This window comes from Stenella coeruleoalba, assembly GCF_951394435.1.
Source record: "Stenella coeruleoalba genome assembly, chromosome: 16".
In the NCBI taxonomy this organism is placed as follows: domain Eukaryota; kingdom Metazoa; phylum Chordata; class Mammalia; order Artiodactyla; family Delphinidae; genus Stenella; species Stenella coeruleoalba.
In genome coordinates this window covers 37,841,328-37,862,397 of record NC_137162.1, presented here as the reverse complement: position 1 = coordinate 37,862,397, position 21,070 = coordinate 37,841,328, and the positions used below count along the sequence as shown (strand labels likewise).

Genomic DNA, 21,070 nt, shown 5'->3' with positions numbered 1-21,070 from the left:
CTTAGAGGTGTGTGTGTGTTTTAACAATTTCCAAAGCACCTCATAATTACCTTAATTATTTTAAATGATGAAGTCATCAGAAATATTTGTTTCTCTGTAGTTATACATTGAACATCTATCCAATATTTGGCCAATTTTTTTTCCTGCCCTTTTCAGATTTTCTTTAGTGTGGACTTAAGCTGACCTAAATATTAGAAAAGGTTTTCATGATTTTGATTCACAAAATCATAGTCTCTTACACAAAAAAGTAGCTGAAGTTTGAAGTCTAGAAGCTTTTTTTTTTCCTTATTTACTTACAGGATAGTTATCGCATATTTAAAATTAAAAGCATATTTTAATTATGTAAAAGTGAGGCAAAATAAAATGTATGTAAACACTTTTGATCTGTCAAATTTTCTTTTGCTATTTTCTATTCCTATTACTAATAGCAGTAGTAATCCTATTGTGTTGAAATTAAAGTAGATATAGAAGTAATTTGAATAAACTGTCACATCACTTTATACTAAAGTTGTTATAACCCTGTTGCTGTCCTCTCTTTAATCAGAAAGGGTATGACTTATGATGTTACTGTTCCGTAGAGCATATTTTGAATGATACAGTTTATATTTGCTTAGTTGCCTTGGTGATAGTAATTGGTAATAGTGATTGATGCAGGTTTGATGTGCATTTGCATTTATAATCAATATTAATTTTTGTGGTAAAAAATTGCATTTGTTTGTATCAAATTTTAATTTTAAGTATCAGTTACTAAAACATGGAAATAATTTTAACCTTATTAGCCAAATGATAATTCTCAATGAATTTATTCATGTAGTTAGAAAAAAAATATTGTGGAAGAAACAAACTTTTCTCTTTTTTAAACACAGTTACTTGTTAGAGTAACATTTTTCCAAATGAGATAAAATTGTTTCAATTTTTTTTTTTTTTTTTTTTTTTTTTTTTTTGCGGTACGCGGGCGGAGCACAGGCTCTGGACGCGCAGGCTCAGCGGCCATGGCTCCCGGGCCCAGCCGCTCCGCGGCATGTGGGATCTTCCCGGACCGGGGCACGAACCCTATCCCCTGCATCGGCAGGCGGACTCTCAACCACTACGCCACCAGGGAAGCACTGTTTCAATTCTTAAACATAAGGAAATTTTAATCTAGGTGTGGGGTACCTTCTTGGGTGTTGATGAAAACATAATGAAGGCAAAAATGTTTTGTTTGTAAGTAAATATATGTATTTTTTTAAAACTCAAGAAGCAATCTAATATATGAATAGTTTTCATGGACTAGTGGTAGGAAATCTAAATAAATAACTTAGTATATGGAAAGTATACAATTTTTCATATCTAGGTTCTGTCTAGTGTGAGCAAGTTTATATCTAATACTGTAAAATACACTGAGGTACTGGTTATTAAGGCTAGTTGGATTCTTCTTGATAATGAAAAGGTCACACAGATTGTGATTTTTGTATAGTGTCCAAAAAGTAAGGTTTGCCATCTGTTACACAAATATAGGAAAAAGTTAAGATAATCTAGTGATATAAGTGGTTTTGACACTTCTCTTTTTGGAATCATCTATTAATTACAATTTTTAAAAACTAATAGCAAATTTTAAGCTTTTGCAAAAATAAAACTTAATGGTTATGCCAGTGTTGATACTTTTCTACTAAAATACAAAGATAGCAGTTGGGAACTAAAGATTATGTAATGAAAGCCTGGCTTTTAGTCATTTACTTTTAGAAGATTGTTTGGATATTTAAGTGGAAACATCGTGTTTTAACTTGAGGTATTAAGTTATACAATATTTTGATACTGTAGTTATACAAGATTTTTAAACTGTAGTTTCCCTCAGAGTTGATATATAGGAATTCATTATTACAGAACTTAATCAAGGATCTGATTGAATAAGTATTCCTTAGAGATTTGCTTAAATATTTTTCAAGTTCTCTTCTTTCTTCTACCATAACTCACTTCTTGTCTGTATGCTAGTAAATGAGTTTCCCCTAAAATTTTGCTATTGCATTTTGAACCACTGCAGTAGTTGTTTCTATAACTTAATTTCTTTTCACCCCCCAAGAATTTAATCTTGCCGAGTTGCATAGAAGTCTTTAAAATTGCATATTGGGCTTAATAAGATCTGATTAATTTTAATCTACTTTGTTTTATTTATTATGTTGACATTGTTTTTTATTGAGAAGTTTGTTACCATGCCAAGTGATTAATATGATCAGGTATAATATTTCAGTTTAGATACCATTTTGAATTTATGTTCTCAAATTCAACTTTGTGTCCAGGGTTTCTATTTTCCGTGTAAGAAACATCTTGCCAATTTCAAATTAATGTCCGATGAAAGTAGATTGTTTTACTAACATCAGTTTATAGATTTTGTTCATTCCTGAATTGTAGGCCATGAACAGAATGTTGCCTTTGTGTACCTTTTTGGATAGATAGTGTGTACATAAATTATATCTCTTACATGAAGTGTGGTGCATGTGTAGGTGAGATTTTTTTATCCAAATACTAAAAGTGTAAAAGTCTTCACCTGTTCTGTTTACTTAATAGTATTTAAATGGTGTGAGGTGTTAAGAGCTCCTTTCCCCTCTTTTCATTTCTGTCCCTCCTGTCTAACTTGGTATTTTTGTTTTTCTGTATGTTAAAACGTTATGGTTTTTGTTTTCTTTTTGCGGTACGCGGGCCTCTCACTGTTGTGGCCTCTCCCGTTGCGGAGCACAGGCTCCGGACGCGCAGGTTCAGTGGCTATGGCTCACGGGCCTAGCCGCTCCGCGGCATGTGGGATCTTCCTGGACCAGGGCACGAACCCGTGTGCCCTGCATCGACAGGCGGACTCTCAACCACTGCGCCACAAGGGAAGCCCCAAACGTTATGTTTTTAAAAGTTTATTTACTGGTTGAAAAAGTTAGTAGCCCTTAAGTTAGTTTTTTCTTTAATGTTTCAGTCTAATTAGTTTCCAAGATTTTTACTGTGTTCTCCTTTGAATATGAAGATTCCACAACTAACCGTGATCAGTAATTGTGTTTTCTCCCCCATTTGCAATATTGGATTCATACTAATAATGGTATCCCTTGAGGAACATGCTGTCTAAAATTAAGTGTTATCAGTTCAAAGCAAGCAATGTACCTTATTCTCATAGCTGTTAGTATATTCTAAAATTGCATATTATTAAATCTTAAGATGAATTTTGACTAGTATTTTAGTATATGTAATTTCAGATCTTTTGGATAATATACTTATTCAAGCAGTTATAAATTGATACAATAATTAAAATACCATCAGTGGGAATATGAATCATATTATACAGTAGTATTAGAACAAGGCACTTATCATAAAATCAGTAATATGATTCTTACCAATAGAGTAATGAATGCCAGTATGTGTGCCTTCATATTTTAAAATCTATATGAATTTCTAGTTTATATTGTTCTTATCCAGATTAAAATACTGCACTTAGGCAAAACTTTTTGCTAATTGAGGAAAAAAGTCATTTCCAGATGATTTTCTGACTTAAGATATGGAATAAAGAGATTTGATTTTATAATATTAAAAGTCAAATATAAAATGAAACAGCACACACTTGTTTGGAGCTTTTCTCCTTTAAAATGTTTCAAATTAACAGGACTTTCTTTGAAAAGTAAATTTGATTGTTAGAAGTAAATTTAAAAATCTTGCAGTTTTGGCTAAATTAATAGGAAAAAGAAAATCCACTTGTTGGAGACACATTTGTATTAGAACTGTGTTTTCTTAGTACCTTGTGTGTGTGTGGTAGTTTTTGAATGTTAGGAAATTTGTTCATGATTGTATCTAAAAGATCAATTCAGTTACAAATCTTGGAATCTTTTTGTTCCTTCCAGAATGCAGTTTGCTAATATTGAGTGAATTGGCACTAAACGTTACTGGCCTTTGTTGTCAAACTACTGATAAATCCCTTGGCATCTTGTACCTTAACTCTTTGAGTGTCTTTTTTCTGTAAAAGTTAATGGCCTTTTATCTTTTTGCATAGCTATAGAGTAGCCAAAACTAATGTTTTAGGTAGTCACTTCTATTAAAATAAATGATAAAAGAATGGCTTTTATAATAGAATGATATTACAGAAGTAATTTATAAATCTAACATTGAATATGAATATTAGAGCATAAAAGACACCCTCTTATGTACTTCAGAGTAATGATGGATTGATATAATTTTAACTTTTACAGTCTTTAATATGCTTTATTAAGATTTTATGGTAGAAAACTAATTAGAATTTACATTTGGCTTGGTTCAGGTATATAATGTGGATAAGTATGTCTAATGCATGTTGTTGAACTGATAATCTTTTTGAAAGTTGTTATGTGTTACAGCCATAATTTGTTTGATTTGTCATTGGTAGTCAATCTTAGATGTTTTTTAGTGGGAGCAACACTTTAGGGAGGGGTGTGTGTGTGTGTATTTTAACAGCAGCAGAGTTCTGAAACAGGAAATCAGTCTTATCGTATTCATCCAGAGACCTAGGAAGAAGGTAATTGTTTGGTATACTCGTTAAAACCAGTTAGTTGGGCAACTTAAATTTTTAGAGGTTCACAGATGTAGGCTTGAACAGTTGTGGATATATTATTTCATAATTAACAAACTACTCTGGAGAAGAATTGATTCAGTTAGTTGAGGGGACTAATAATCCCTCAGCTAATACACTAGAAAATTGTACTTTGGATTTTAGACTATTGCTTGCATTATCAGTGACTTGATATTTTTCCATGGCTCTAATTTGATTAAATTTAAATAAATTTCAGTGCCTTGATTATTCCTTTAAAAAGATTTTTTTAACCTCAGTGTAATCAATATATCTAGCTTGAAATGGTTTCAAAATGATTCTTAAATTTGAACAATTTAATAGAAAAGAGTTACTTCTATTTCAGATATTTGTCACTGGAAATTATCTTTCCCTGTTTGTTAATGTACATATGAACATAATTAGATCCTTGTAATCAGTGTTTTCATACTGTTCTGTGTTCTCTTTTATCACAGATTTTTATCTGTCGATGGATACTTATTTTAATAGCTATATAGGTAATATTTCATCAGGCTAAATATCGTGGTTTGCTAAACAGCACTATTGTAAATAATCTTTGTATAGTTTTTTTTCCTTGGTTTGTTTTTTTAGATTATATTGTTAGAGTGGGATTGTTGGAATAAAAGATACAGCAGTTTCATGGCTCTATAGGTTGCAGATTTCTTGTTTTTTTTTTAAGATGCTCATTCCTTTATTTATTTAGTTTATTTATGTTTTTGGCTGCATTGGGTCTTCATTGCTGCGCGCGGGCTTTCTCTAGTTGCAGCGAGTGGGGGCTACTCTTCGTTGTGGTGCGCGGGCTTCTCATTGAGGTGGCTTCTTGTTGCTGAACACGGGCTCTAGGCATGCGGGCTTCAGTAGTTGTGGCACGCGGGCTCTAGATCGCAGGCTCAGTAGTTGTGGCGCATGGGTTTAGTTGCTCTGCAGCATGTGGGATCTTCCCGGATCAGGGCTGGAACCCTTGTCCCCAGCATTGGCAGGTGGATTCTTAACCACTGCGCCACCAGGGAAGTCACATGATTGCAGATTTCTTGCCAAACGAACCAGTTTATAGTATTGTTTCTAAGTGGAAGAATTACTAGCAATTCTTGATATTACCTTAGAAGAATGTAATTTTTCATTTAGAAAGTGAGATATAAACTTGTGTAAACTTTTCAGTCAAGAAGAGTTGGTATAATATAAAAACATCAAAGAAAGTTGTGAGGTTCAAATTGCTTGGAGAAGTAGAAAACTTCAGTGGAGTTCCTAAGTGATTTGGCAGTCAGTTTTCCTTTCTGGTTTGGCACTGCTAGCAGATAATTAAAAAGTGTTAAAAGGAACCTAAAATTTATGCTAATGTGAATTTAAGTTAATATAATTTGTTTATGAAAACTATCTTGAGTTGCCTTGTAATGAGACATTTAAACTAAAAAATAACAGGACATTTCTAACTTATGCAACCTCAAATAATAACAACCCCTTATTTACAATTGTAGACCCCTTTGCAGTTTTACAGATTTAAAGATATTTCCAATATCGCATTTGATCTTTGAAACAACCGGTGAAGAAGTTACAGCAAGTGTTATTATCATTGTTTTACAGAAAAACAAAAATATTTGAGGCTCAGAGATTAACTTAATCTGAAGTCTAGGCTTTTAAGTTGCAAAGCTAAGAATGGAATTCTGGTTTTCTGTATTAAATGACAGTATGCATTAAGTACTTAGTACAGGGCCTGTCATCTAGTAAATATTTTAGAGTTCCTGTGTCCTGTGTTGTTCCTGGACATTTCTTCTTTATTCTTAAAATTCCCATCTTTTTGAGCATTCTTTCTCTTCATATTTCTGTAGTTCATGCTTTTGTATCTACATACCCTTTTCATTTTAGAAAATAAAATTTTAGGCTGCATTAATTTGGTCTGTACAGGGATGATTATATGATGTATATTAGGGCAGATGATCTTAAATACTGAACAATTAACACTTTATCAACTGGGAAATTCAAGGAACTCCTATTTCTGCTTTCCTCCCAATAGAATCATCAGAAACCAGATCCAAACATTTAACACACTTATTAGGGAAAAATAAAATCTAGTTAAGAAATATAAAATCTTTTATTAAATGAGAAAGTCATAGAAGTCTATGAGCATGGGTGGTATTTAAAACATAATGTGATTATAAAAGTTGATAATGTGGATTAACTGTGACATACTTGGAAAGTATTTGTTAAATTTAAACCTGTTAAAATTTGTTGAAAGAAATGTAAAGCTGATGTAGTTAATGAATGAGTGGCTGAATTTCTTTTCCTCTCACCTGAGCCTTAAGTGTCTGTGAGTTGAAAGCACTGACAGAAATCAGGGGAAAAGCTCCAGAAATTCCTTGAAAATGAAATTAAATGGTGATGTCCTGGTATTCGCTAACATGCTTTGATTCTTGTTGTCTTTTGTTAGTCTGACTTTATTCCTTTACTCCCGCTGCCAGTTTAGCTCAGTGTTCCTCTTGTGAGCCAGGCAACTTCAGATTTGCTTTTGAAACTTTTTGATCACTACCTCTCTAAAATCTGTATGTCACTTTTTATTTGACCTGTCGTGTTCCACGTATGCTATAGCTTCACATTGTACAACTTTCAGTTAACTAGAATTCTAAAAATAGCTTTTATGTGGTCTGTGGAAATAATTTTCCTTAAAATAATTATGGCAGGAAAAATAAGTATTTATTGGTTTGTATACGAGCACTGCACTTCAGTTTATAAGTTAAGGGATAAGTATATCTATATACTATACAGAGTACTACAGAGAAACTTTTCAGAACTGCTTTACTGTTAGTAATTATCATATTTATTTATTTTTAATTAATTAATTTTTGGCTGTGTTGGGTCTTCGCTGCTGTGTGTGGGCTTTCTCTAGTTGTGGTGAGCGGGCTTCTCATTGCAGTGGTTTCTCTTGTTGCAGAGCACGGGCTCTAGGTGTGCGGGCTTCAGTAGTTGTGGCGCATGGGCTTCAGTAGTTGTGGCTCACGGGCTCTAGAGCGCAGGCTCAGTAGTTGTGGCGCACGAGCTTAGTTGCTGTGCAGCATGTGGGATCTTCCCGGACCAGGGCTCGAACCCGTGCCCCTTGCATTGGCAGGCAGATTCTTAACCACTGCACCATCAGGGAAGCCCCCGGTAATTATCATATTTAAAATAAGATTCAGTCTGTGTTAGGAACACATTGTTATAAAATAAAGCTTAGGGAGCTATTTTTTCCCTCCCTTGTCATTTTAATAAAATGTGCAATAGAATGGTAAGTAGTAAAACAAAGTATCTTAGGGAGCTATTTTTGGTTGTTATCCTCTATTTGAAAATTCAAGGTAAATTTATAGTTTAAACCCCATTAATTTAGGCTCAAATAAATTTCTGAGATAAGGTAGACTCATGAGATCTCAAGTCACATGTTTTTTGAAAGATGTTTTGTTAATTAGAGGTAACTTCGAACATATTTTTAGTGTTTTAAGTTATGCTTGGATGCTTAGAACAGCCAATAAAAAATTATTTAACTCATAGTAACCACATTATTTTATAATAGGTCATTTATATTATGGGTTGAATCAACTTCTGTGCACAGATTTTAGACCTTAACTATTATTTATTCATTATTTTCTTTGGGACAGTGTTCTGTGGTGTGAAGGGATTGTTGTAGCACTTGAATCAAACATGGTATACTGTATATAATTATCAGAACTCATAAACCAGTCACTTAAGATCTGTGTATTTATGTAAATTATACCTCAATTAAAGGAAAACAAAACACATTTTAACATGTTTACTTGAAGGAGGAGGAGTGGGGAAAGACTGTCCAGTGCATATCAGATCTCCTGTAGCTATGGTGGCATCCGACCTAGGCAAGATAGTACCATGTATGCATTTCTTACTCTCTCCTTGTTGCATGTGCAGGAGCCACTGGGAAAGAAGGCTTTTTTTTTCCTTTTGGAGTTATATTTTGCGTATGTTCTTAAGTAAAAAGGCAAATTGATATAGTAAAGATTTTAAAGAGTTAAAGATTCTGTTGGGTTTTGATGTTCTTTAGAAGGGTTAGGTTATTCAACAAGTCATTGTCATTGAAAACCAACCAAATAGCGGTGGGCTCTTAAGATCTATGGTTATACCATTTGTTCAGTTCATAGACATCACTGTGTTCTAGGCATTGTTCATATATTAAATCATTTAATCTTTATAACAACCCTATATGATAGGTACTTTTATTAGCCCACTTTTATTATTCAAAATAATATCCAGTAAGTGCAAGTTAAGTCTATTCTGTATTAGAAGTCATATATATATATATATTTTTCCCCCCACCTCAGTTATTCCTATTTGGTTTAAATTGTCTAAAAAAGTATGTCATAAAAATTTTAATGGGAAGCAAAAAAGTCATATGTTAGAAAGGTTTTATTTATTGACATAATTCTTGGCATGAGAAATGTTTGCCTCAAAATTGAGCATTCGTAAGTTGCTGACATCAGTTTTGGAAATACCAGTAGATTTTTGTATTGTCTTTTAGAAGTTTTTTAGTTTTAACGTGTGATTAGTAAATTACTTTCATTTGAATATGCTCCCTTTGAAAATTTTATATTTTTACTATTGATTTGGAAGTATAGAAAATCTTAATCTTTTGAGGCAGAATGGTACAAAAAGTTTGGGCTTTAGAGTTACGTACATAATGGGTTTGAATTGTAACTAACTACTTGCTGGCTTTGGGACCAATCTTTTTGACCCTCAATTTCATCATCTATGAAGTGGTAATGTTACTTCATAGAATTGTTAGGATTAAATGAGAATGTATTTGACCTACTGTCTGGGACATGTTCTCTGTTTTTCTAATTTATGATGGATGCCAAAGTGTTGGGTAAAATCTCAAACTGTATGAATAGGGAAGTTGGGAGTCTGAGGAAAAATGAAACCTTAAGAAGGCTAAATTCCTAGATTCTATTTAAAGGAAGGATTGGATTATTGCTCTGCAAGAAACTCCCATGTTGATCCTGGCCTTTGACTCCTTATCTGTCTGATTGAATTGAACTTCCTGTCACAGCATCCTTAAAACCAGACCTAATCTTCTGTCAGTCCTGCCACCTTCTCCATAAAGCTTTGTGTGTGAGCTATACTGGACTGCTCACTTTTTCTGAATATTTTATGTATTTCCATGTATCTGCTCTACCCTCTGTTTGAAATGTTGTAATTGTTCTTGTTTCTTCCTTTGTTTACTGCTGTATGACCTATTTCTTAAGGATTATCTAACATACTACTACCTACTTTGTGAAGCTGTATCTCTGCCTCTACAGAATTAATCCCTCTTTCTCTGGCTCTTAAAATATCTTGATCTTATGTATATATAATGGGGCCTTTGGCATAGTTGTATGTCTGTGCGTCTTTCTTCCCTGATAGAATAGGAACTCCTAGAGTGCTGTAATCTTTGCTTACTTAGTCTTATGTTCTCAGTGCCCCTTGCACAATGTTCAGTGTGGTTTTGAATGTTCAAAATGTGTTTGGACATTAGTATTAGTTGCTGACATCAGTTTTGGAAATCTGTAAATTCAGTCGGCTCCCTCCTAATTAAGTAAATAAAGGAGGGGGCTGACTGAATTTACTTTAACGAGTATATAACATCCCCAGTTATGTGTAGTTACTGATAAGTATTTTTCTTAAGTAAGTTAACCAAGCCCTTTCCAGCCTTATTTACTTTATTAGTTAGTATTCATAGTACACGGATAAATTTGAGTTTAGTCCTTGTTAAAATGACTGCATTTCAAGGGGCTTTATATTTCTATGCTTTGCTTTCTTTCTTTCTTTTTAAATTTATTGAATGAAGTACAGTGTTTCAGGAGTACAGCAAAGTGATTCGGTTTTGTATATATATGATTATAAGAATATATATATTCCTTTCCATTATAGGTTATTCAAGATATTGAATATGATTCCCTGTGCTGTGCAGTAGGTCCTTGTTGTTTATCTATTTTATATATAGTAGTGTGTATCTGTTAATCCCAAATTCCTAATTTATCCCTCCCCCCACTTCTATGCTTTTCTATAAGGCTAGAATCTTACTAGCATTCTCACAGAGATTAATGGTTAGGTAAGTTTGTTAGTAGTAATAAAAATTTTTTTACATAAAAAATTTTCTGTTGCATTGCTCAGAAAAACTTGGCATTATTTCAATTTATATTTTTTACTAAAATGTATTTATAATTTTTTAGGTAGGAATTCCAGATTTGTGGCAGCTGCCACTGCTTTGGGTTCCCTGCTGCTGCCTCATTTTCTTCTGACTGTTATTTCCCATTTTCTTATGTTTCTACTCTATAAGACAGAGTTAAAAAGTAAAGATGATTCATTTTCAGGAATTGTACTGCTTTAGGCTTAATTTGAGCCTCTGTTCTGGTTTTTTTTTTTGCGGTACGTGGGCCTCTCACTGTTGTGGCCTCTCCTGTTGCGGAGAACAGGCTCCGGACACGCAGGCTCAGCGGCCGTGGCTCACGGGCCCAGCCGCTCCACGGCATGTGGGATCTTCCCGGACCGGGGCACGAACCCGTGTCCCCTGCATTGGCAGGCGGACTCTCAACCACTGCGCCACCAGGGGAGCCCTGTTTTGGTTTTTTTTGTGTGTGTGTGAGTGGATACAATATGCTAAAACATTTTGTTAATTGAATAAGGCTACATTTTTAAGTGGGGCTACTTTCTTATGTGAGAATAATAGATGACAGCTAATATTCGTGATGTTAAAAATGTTAATCCTAACGGTTTTGTCTTGGAGTCTTTATAGTAGAAGAACCCTTTGAGGTTGAGGGTGAATTTATGTATTCTTAAAGTGACAAAAATTGTTCCTGGCCCATAGTAAAAGCTATTTAAGTCTTAGATACTTTTATTATTATACTTTTTTTTTTAAAAGAAATTCAGCATTTAAAAAAACTACATACAAAGCTGATTGTAAGTCATATAGGGAAAGACAATATTTTGTCAAGACACTTAGTAAATAGATTTGGAGATAATTATAAAACAAACATAATTTTTAAAACCTGTTATAGAGGGCTTCCCTGGTGGCGCAGTGGTTGAGAGTCCACCTGCCGATGCAGGGGACACGGGTTCATGCCCCGGTCCAGGAAGATCCCACATGCCGCGGAGCGGCTGGGCCCGTGAGCCATGGCCGCTGAGCCTGCGCGTCTGGAGCCTGTGCTCCGCAATGGGAGAAGCCACAACAGTGAGAGGCCCGCATACCGCAAAAAGCAAAAAACCCGTTATAGAAATAGTACAGGTGCATCATACCAAAAATACAGAACAAGCAAAAATGAGAAAAAATATATATTCCTATCATCTAGAGATTATTACTTTTAGTACTTTAATTTGTAATCTTTTTGTCTACATAATTTAATTAAGTATACAGGTATACTGTATATGTTTTCTTTTATCAAAATGGTGTCACACTGTACCTTCGCTCTTGAAACCTTTTTTTCAGTCAATAATGTCTACTCTTCCATTTCTGTAAATTTTCATCTCAACCAATCCTCGGATCATATTAAAATTTCTTAAAATGTCCTTAATGGCTGGTTTGTCTAAAACAGTAACCAGAACAGGATTGTACCAGTGAACTTGACTGTTAGAACACTTATGTCTTTCTAAATCAAGGATAACTACCCATCCCTCCCCTCCTCACCTTTTAAAATGATATTTGACTTTTTAAAAAGATAATTTGAAAGAGACTGCATCATGTCTGGCAGACCTTTTGAATTTGTCCAGTTTATGCTCATAATGTCATTTAGCTTGTTCTATCTCATATAGTGTCTGTAAGTTAAAATTTATATCTCTAAGTGCTTGGTGGATTCGCAGCTTGAAGATGATTTGGCTATCATAGATGATGCTGTGTTCTTCATATTGCAGCACATCAAAAGTTATGTGATCTCTACTTAACTTTCTTGGTAATGCTGAGATTGACCACTGAAATTGGGTGATGACAGTCTTTTCTGCCCATTATTCAATTATATTTGTCTTACATTAGAAGATATTTTGTGCAGTGTTACTTCGGCTCTGTACGAAAGTTCAGGTCCTCATTATCTAATACCTGTTGGTTTAGCACCATTTGTTGATCCTTGCCTAAATCAATAATTTTATTAGGGCTTGCAAAGTTTGATTTTCCTAATTCTGTCTTTTTATGTTTATTAACTAGTATTTTCTGTTGCGTTTGCTTTATGAAATGGAGTTATTTGCTTTCCCTGAAATAGAGTTCCTACAGGAAAAGTAGGATAAATCCTTAATCTCCCCCTTCACCAATTTCAAAGTAAAGAACTATTCCAATAGCCACTTTTATCAAAAGTTATAAATGAAAATAATTTTTTATTTAGTTGCTCTAACTTTTTCTGTTTTGAGTATCTTTATAGACGCACAGATTTTCATTTTATTCAGGATTCTTTAATTTACTACCATTTAAAATTTTTCTTTGATACTCAGTTTGTCACACATTGAGCCATTGTGATATCCTTCATGCTAGCTCCTATGTCTGTTTGATATAGACCACTAATCTCTGTATGCCTTCCTGCTTTTTGGCACAGAAAGATATCCCAGGCTCACCTTGTACCTTCCCTGCCCCAGATCTGACATCAACCAGTTTTCCAAGGAGTTGGTACCCTTTAGTGTATTATGATATTAGGGATGAAATCGGGTTCTAGAAGTGTTTACTACTGCTAAGGTGACATACTTCTAAGTCATTTCTTTGAAAAGACCTAAACAATATAGAGTTCTACAAACATGAGTTCACATTAATATATTCAGTTATTACTTGAGTTCTTGATTTTATAATGGTATCTCTTTTCTCTTACAGTAATAATCATGAATCTTCAAGTCGTTAACATAACTTCATTGTTTTTTCCTATAATATAAGGAAAAAAATTGAAGGTATCAATACTGATATTATTAGAAATAAACTATCGGAAGAAGTTTAAAATTTCTTTTTAGTTCTCTTCCTTCTTAGAATACTTCCTGCCCAGAAGTACAGTAAAATTAGTGTCCAAATAACCCTTGAAATAAATCCTTTCTCCTGGTTACCAGTTTGATATTTAACAGATTTGTTTCAATGTGTGCTTCCCTCTTTCCCCTCCCCTTCTCTATGAAGCAACCATTTTTGTTAGTTTCTCAGTTATCAGTGTGTCTGTGTGTGTGTGTGTGTGTGTGTGTGTGTGTGTGTGTGTTGGAGGGTTCAAATTCAAACAAAAATATGTATAAATATTTCTTTTATAAAATATCTCTTTTATACAAAAGGTAACATACTATATACTCTGTTTTGCACATTTTTTCTTAAAATATTCTGTAGATCTGTCCAAGCAGTACTAGTAATCATAAAGGTAGAACATATAGTAATATAATCTTTTCTTAAATTATAATGATATATCAAAGTGAAAGCTTTTAGTAATTTAATAGTTATTTTTAGATTGAAAATAATACTGAAATAAGCTCAATAGTGTGAATGCAGCAGAAATAAAGAAAAAAAATCTTTAAAAGGGCACTGGATTTGGTGAATTTTAAATTGTATTTGGAAGATGAATGGGTCCAAGTAGGTAGGTGGGCATAGAGCTTTAGAGATGGTCTTGAGTGGCTTAAGGCAGATTAGCTTGGCTGGTTTCTGTGTCAGAAAATCATGAGATTAGAGAGGGTTGATAGAGCTCAAGAATGAGAGCTAGTATGATGGACAAAATGCATAGAAATGTAGATTATTGGTGCTTTTTTATGGTTAATCTGATACAAATCTTTGAGGGTAGAAGTTTGTTTTATGCAACTGTAATATATAACATAAGTTAATAGAATGGGCATGCTAAATATTGGTTACCTTGTTTGGAAATGAGAATAAGTTTCTACCTCGGTTCAGCATTATCAAGTCATAAATACCAAGGGCCAGAAGAGATCATAGTGGTCTTCTCAACCTAACTATTGTGTAGAATAGGAAAGGTTGAGTTGTCCAATTTATACAACTGTTTAGAGGCATAGCCAGTTCTTAAATCTGACTTTGTAACTCTTAATTGTATCTACTTTTCTCTATACTGTAGTACCTTTTACAACCATGAGAAATGAGAAGTTGTACGCTGTTTTTTGTTTTGTTTTTATTTTGAGTTTTGTCCTGATACTTTAGGACTGTAAATATGGAAGTTACCTTTTACCTTAGGTGCATTCTAAATATACTGAGTAGAAGGATTTAAAAATTGTTTTGTCGTATAATTGTTTTGAGGATCTTTTGGGGGATCAATGTATTTACCTGTATTTCTTAATTACACATGATGGCTTATAAGTAAATACATTTGACAATCTTTTATTAGCGTAGCTTGTAGTGGGGAAAGCTGCTTTTTATAATCAGCTAATGTTTTAAAACATGTATATGTAGTTTGCATTGTTGTGTATTTCAATCAGCTAATGTTTTAAAATGTGTACATGTAGTTTGCATTGTTGTGTATTTCAGTCAGCTAATGTTTTAAAATGTGTACATGTAATTTGCATTGTTGCATATTTCCTTAACTTAAGTACTCAGATATTTATCCAAACATTATTGCCATGGGGTTTCCTGCAGAAAGACTTGAAGGCGTATACAGGAACAATATTGATGATGTAGTAAGGTAAGAACTCTTTAATTTTCTGTTTCAAATATTGATGTATATTCGTGTTGTATTTTCATTTAGAAAAGATTTCTAAACCACAGAAAAAGATGTACATTGTGATGTAAACTTTATTTTTATTATGTTGGTGACCTATAACTGCTTTTTTCTTGCTTCACGTACCTACTCAGCCTCAATGGGATAAAACTCATTTGATAAGAACTGACCTTTTACATAATCAGGTGTATGTGATATGATTTCATGGACTCCATAAAATGCCCCTCACCAGTTTAATGTCTGGATTCCATTACACTATGATTTTTGTCTTTTATTTCACAATTGGGTATTATCCTTAAAATCCTGAGTGGATTTATTCACTTAAATTTATTTATGCTAAGGTGTAGGTACCTGGTACCATGTAATTTTACATAGAGCAGTTTATAATGGGGCATAAGTGTGCCAAGGACCTGAAGAAGTATTTGGTACAGGGGATCTAGAAAGGAGTTGCTGGGCATACCAAAGCCTAAGTGTTTGCTTTACAATTTTGCATAATTTTCTAAGTGTAATTATCATTCAGTTCTGAACAGTAGTTCTCAAGGCTCATTTAAGTAATTTTAAATACATTTATGACCTAAGAGTACGTAATATATTTTATGAGAGAAGGAATTTTTGTCTGCTGTGTAAATAGTCAATATGTTTTCTAATTTCAGAGCAAAAAATATGTGTATAAATAAATTAACTGTAAAATGTCAGTAGGAACTTTAATTGGCTTTCAAAAGTTAAAATTTTGGATTATTCCCTGTACTCTCAGAAGTATCTTTTTTGGAGACTTTCAATTTAAATATTTGGTGGTTATGAGAATTAAATGTTATAATGCGCAGGAAAACACTTTGTAAAGCTTTTTGCAGATGTAGAATCCTTTTTAAATAGTTGTCTTAGTATATAAGACTATCTGTACTCTCACATGAGCTAGGCATTGTTGTTTTACTAAGTGGTTAATTTTTAGCAATTTGCTTTGAGCCAGAGTATATTTACATTTTTGCAGTATGAGTTGTATCCAATTGGATTTTTGTAATGTTGTGTTCAGAATTAAATTTCAGTATCTACAAAAAACTCCCAGAGTTCTTTGTAGTTTCTGTTACGGTTATAGATGGTACATGAGGCTGTCAGAGGAACTATTTAAGAACTTGAAAATAGGAAATGAATTTGCCTTCTCATAGTTGGGCAGGACACGATGGAAGAACGTGTAATATCGCAGATCCATGGGAGCAACAGCTTGATATGGCTTAGTCAGTGATAATACCCATCTACAGAAAATAAAGTGAATGATAGAAAAAAGAATAAGAGAGGTAAAGTTTGACTCAAGAGATGGAGAATCTGGGAAATGAGCAGTGCAGTCATCAAACATGTGTTTGCTGCTGTGGTGCAGGAGTGTTTATCAGGCCTCTTTATGGCCTAGACGAAACATCTCTGAAGTCTGTCTACTTCACATGACTATAATTCTGTATTCAACCAAGTCAGGTTAATACTTATACGGAAAAGGAGTATGAGTACTCTGAGCAGAGGATGCGTTTTCTGATCACTGTAAGGATATCCTTGTGATAAATTATCCTAATTTTTACATTGTCCTCTTCTGAATGTGAATTAGTCTCTTTTGACTGAATTTACTGAGGCTGACTGATCATGTTTCAGATTACTGATAAAGTCCAGTTTCTGGTTCTATACGTATGACTATCAGATCTTAGGTTGTAATAACGTCATCAAGCAACTACTGTGCTGGGAAGTATTTTGATCTGTCATCTTCTGACTTCATAACCTCTGCTTTTATGCCTCTGAATTAAGATTCACACATTTAGCTTGTAATCAGGAACAAAGGTTGAAATTTGTTCTATCTTCTTTAAAGTTTATTTTATCTAGCTTTTGACTTTTTCAAATGTCACTCTTGAAAAGAGTTTTATGTGTATGGATTGTTATTTAGCCAGTGGTTACTTTAGCCAACTGATCTTGTCACCCCAGTGATAATGGTAATAGCACATAAAAATGAAAAATTATCAACTGAACATAATAGCTATGCTGTGCTTGTTTTTTTTTTAATTTATTTTATTATTGTATTTTATTTATTTATTGTTTCTGGCTGCGTTCGGTCTCCATTGCTGTGCGCAGGACTTTCTCTAGTTGCGGCGAGCGGGGGCTTCTCATTGCGGCGGCTTCTCTTGTTGTGGAGCACGGGCTCTAGGTGTGCATGCTTCAGTAGTTGTGGCATGCAGGCTCAGTAGTTGTAGCGCACGGGCTTACTTGCTCTGCGGCATGTGGGATCTTCCTGGACCAGGGCTTGAACCCGTGTCCCCTGCATTGGCAGGTGGATTCTTAACCACTGAGCCACCAGGGAAGCCCATTGTGCTTGTTTTGTTTTTGTTTTGGATTGGTGGATAAATGGCCAGTAAGGCTTTGTTGGCCTCAGTTACCCACCCCCCCTTAGTTTATGAGAAAGGATGAACAGTGACCAGGAAGGAAGATGTAGTTTTTCCTATGAAGTAAAATCAAAATAAATAATTCCTAAGTAGATTGCATGTTAGGATTAACCTCTCCATGGAAATGACTGTCTCTAGTACCTAAATAATTGATTTCCTTGAATGGCTTACACTATATTGGAGACACTAGTACTAATCAGTAATGATTCCTTTTTGGTTCAAAGATGATAACATCTCAGTGAAAAATGTATTTTCTTATATCTTTTCTGTTAACAAAAAGAAAACATGGGGATTTAGACATTGGGATGTCTAAAGAATACTTAAAATTACCTTTTCTTCTCTAATTCCATATTTTCCCTATGATTTTCCCCCCAAGCAGGAAATATTGTACAGAATTCAGACTTGGTTGTTGCTGTACGTCATTGCTTTGAGTAAAATAAAATCAAATTACAAATATCTTCATGCTTAAATTATTTAACCGTTTAGGGATATGGTTTATTATAGCAACGTGAGATTTTATACTTGAGGTACTCAAAGTAATACTTCTGTGACAGATATTTAACTTCTCCTTTCGAAGTTACCTCCTGGGATCAGGAATTTAATGTAAAAAATAAAAAGAGGTGAAAAAGAGAACCAAGTTGAAATTTTTTACTATCTTAACTGCAAATGTTTTCTTTAATAAGCGATCAGAATTGACAGGACAGGACAGGGTCATTTCATAGAAGGGAAGTTGAAGAACTAGCTCTTCCCAGATTTTTTTTTCTTCTTAATACTGCCTTCTCTCCCCGTTTTTTCTTGCCACTAAACTCTTGCTGTGACCAGCTGGTAATATGAAACAATGTTTTATTCAGGTGATTGACTATTCTTTGATATGTATATTAATCTTGTGTGTGTGTGTGTGTGTGTGTGTGTGTGTGTGTGTGTGTGTATTAATCTTATCCCTCAGGCTAATATTGAAGTTATCTAATTTACATGTTATCTGGTATAAATCTAGGCAATTTTTAACAAATTGATGCTTCATATGTTTAACAGACATAGCTTGAGAACTGTTCTGTACCTAATAAATCAGGAAAGTTTAGGTTTAATAGAGGTGAACTGGCTTTCTTACTGCAGAAGCTTTAATGTGCTATTACTCATTGTAAATCTCCAAAGAATGAAATTTTAATATGTTGCTTTCCTTTTTTTTTTCTTTTCTTTCCATTTCTCTTCCTCTCCCTCCTTTCCCCCTTCTATCTCTCTTTTCTTTTGTAGTATAGTAAATAGCATCTCTCTAGTGCTAATAGTGTTCCATGGAGCACAATTTGGGAAATGTTGAAAATGAAAAAAGATGTATATAACAATATTTTCCTCTAGTTTGTCAGTAGGAAATAATTTACTTCCTCCTCTTTTATTGGAAAGATTTTAGATGTGGGAAGATTTCTGTATTTATTATGAGGAAATGCTTAGAGCTCAGTCTCCTGATATTTAGTGATTTTTGAAAAAAGCCTTTATTCATTGTCTTGTATACTATCAGCTTTTTTACCCATATATAAGCAGCTGTATTATAGATTCAAAAGTCCATCTTCCCCTTTCCTGTTTTATACATTTTCTTCCCGAAGAAAAATTTCAGATATTCTTTCTTGGGCTTCTCTGGTGGCGCAGTGGTTGAGAGTCCGCTTGCTGATGCAGGGGACACGGGTTTGTGCCCCGGTCCGGGAAGATCCCACATGCCGCGGAGCGGCTGGGCGCGTGAGCCATGGCCGCTGAGCCTGCGCGTCCGGAGCCTGTGCTCCACAACGGGAGAGGCCACAACAGTGAGAGGCCCGCGTACCACCAAACAAACAAACAAACAAACTTTTCTTAATCACATGCTGATCTCTCAATCAACCTTAATTTTATGTTGATTTTCAATAAAAAGTGTTTGTCATCTCAACATTACCATTATTGGTTATTCAGTGAAAAAGAGTTGAAAAGAGATTATTTAGAGGAAAGCTTCAAAATAATTTAGAGGAAAGGATATCAGTTCCCTCTCCCTTTCCAACAGCTTTCGACTAATTCCCTCATATTGCCTCTCTGTTTCCTGCTTCCTTTTTTTTATTGAGGTGTAAATCCCATAACATAAAATTAACCACTTTAAAGTATACAATTCACTTACATTTAGTACCCTCACAATGTTTTGTAACCACCACCTCTGTCAAGTTCCAAAACATTTTTTATAACCCCAGAAGAAAACCCTGTCCCCATTTGCTGCCTCCCATTTCTTTTGTTAGTCTTTTTTTTTTTTTTTTGCCGTTCGCGGGGCTCTCACTGTTGTGGCTCCTCCCGCTGCGGAGCACAGGCTCCTGACGCGCAGGCTCAGTGGCCATGACTCACGGCTCACGGCTCACGGCTCACGGGCCCAGCCACTCCGCAGCATGTGGGATCTTCCCGGACCAGGGCACGAACCTGTGTCCCCTGCATCGGCAGGCGGACTCTCAACCACTGCGCCACCAGGGAAGCCCTGTTAGTCTTATTCTTTACAAATATTGAAGCCATGAAGGATTTGACAATGATTAAATTATCTGCACCAATTCAATTTTTGATATTTTAATAATAGGTAACATTTACGTTTATTATATACATGTGTTACTGTTGTATAAGCAGTTTACATGCGTCATCTTATTAAATTGCTACAGTAAACCGATCACCATTTCATAGATGGTTTAAAAGAAGCTAACTTCCCCAAGTGCCACAGCTGGTAAGAACTGAGGCTGAGGATTGAGTCCAGGTCTGTCAGATTCCAAAGCTGATTTCCTTAATAACCATAAAATCCTGTATATCAGAGGACAAAAACTGGAAACTCTTGGGCTCATCTAGCTTGTTGATGTCCTTTGTTTGGCCTAACACAGTGTTGGTCCCCACACAGTGTGGGAACTCATCAAAGAAAATCGTTTCTGGTATTATACCAGATATTTCTTTAGGATTTGAGTCTCCAGATTGAAAAGACCTATATAGTGCCAAGCACAATAAATGAGAACAGGCCAATACCAGGCAAATTATTTTGAAATTAAAAATACCAAGAATAATGAGAATTTCTCAAAAGCTTTCAGGATCATTTAGAAAGGATTAGGAATATCAGTGGCATCTAACTTCTCAGCAGTAGAATTAAAGATAGAAGATGGAGGAACAGCACTTCAGATGTTCTGCAGTCAGCCTAGAATTCTGTGTCTAGCCAAACCATCAATCAAGTGCAAGAGTAGGAAAAAAAAGACACTCAAGGACTAAAAACAATTTGTCCTTGTAACATATCTTAGGAGATTACTAGAAGATGTGCCCTAGCAAAACAGGGAAATAAACCATGGAAGAAAAGAAAAGGGCTTCAATAAACAGAGAATACAACTCAGAAACAACAAAGGAAAGGCCCAGGGTGACAACGGTGCCACAAAGCTGAAGAGTAACCAGTAGTGATTAGAGCAGTAGGACAGAGGGCTGCAGGGAAAGAAATTATAGGTGGATAT

The 21,070-nt window shown here is 34.6% G+C and overlaps 1 protein-coding gene across 1 annotated transcript in view; it reads left to right on the top strand.

Moving 5' to 3' along the window:
• The window catches only part of PTEN (phosphatase and tensin homolog), a gene marked incomplete at its 5' end in the record, with an annotated part of 89,774 nt that overhangs the window by 11,464 nt on the left and 57,240 nt on the right, over positions 1–21,070 (top strand). The window contains one exon of the mRNA XM_079900575.1: positions 15,060–15,144. Within this exon, the coding sequence (XP_079756701.1) occupies positions 15,060–15,144 (85 nt within the window). The remainder of the gene's footprint in view (positions 1–15,059; positions 15,145–21,070) is intronic.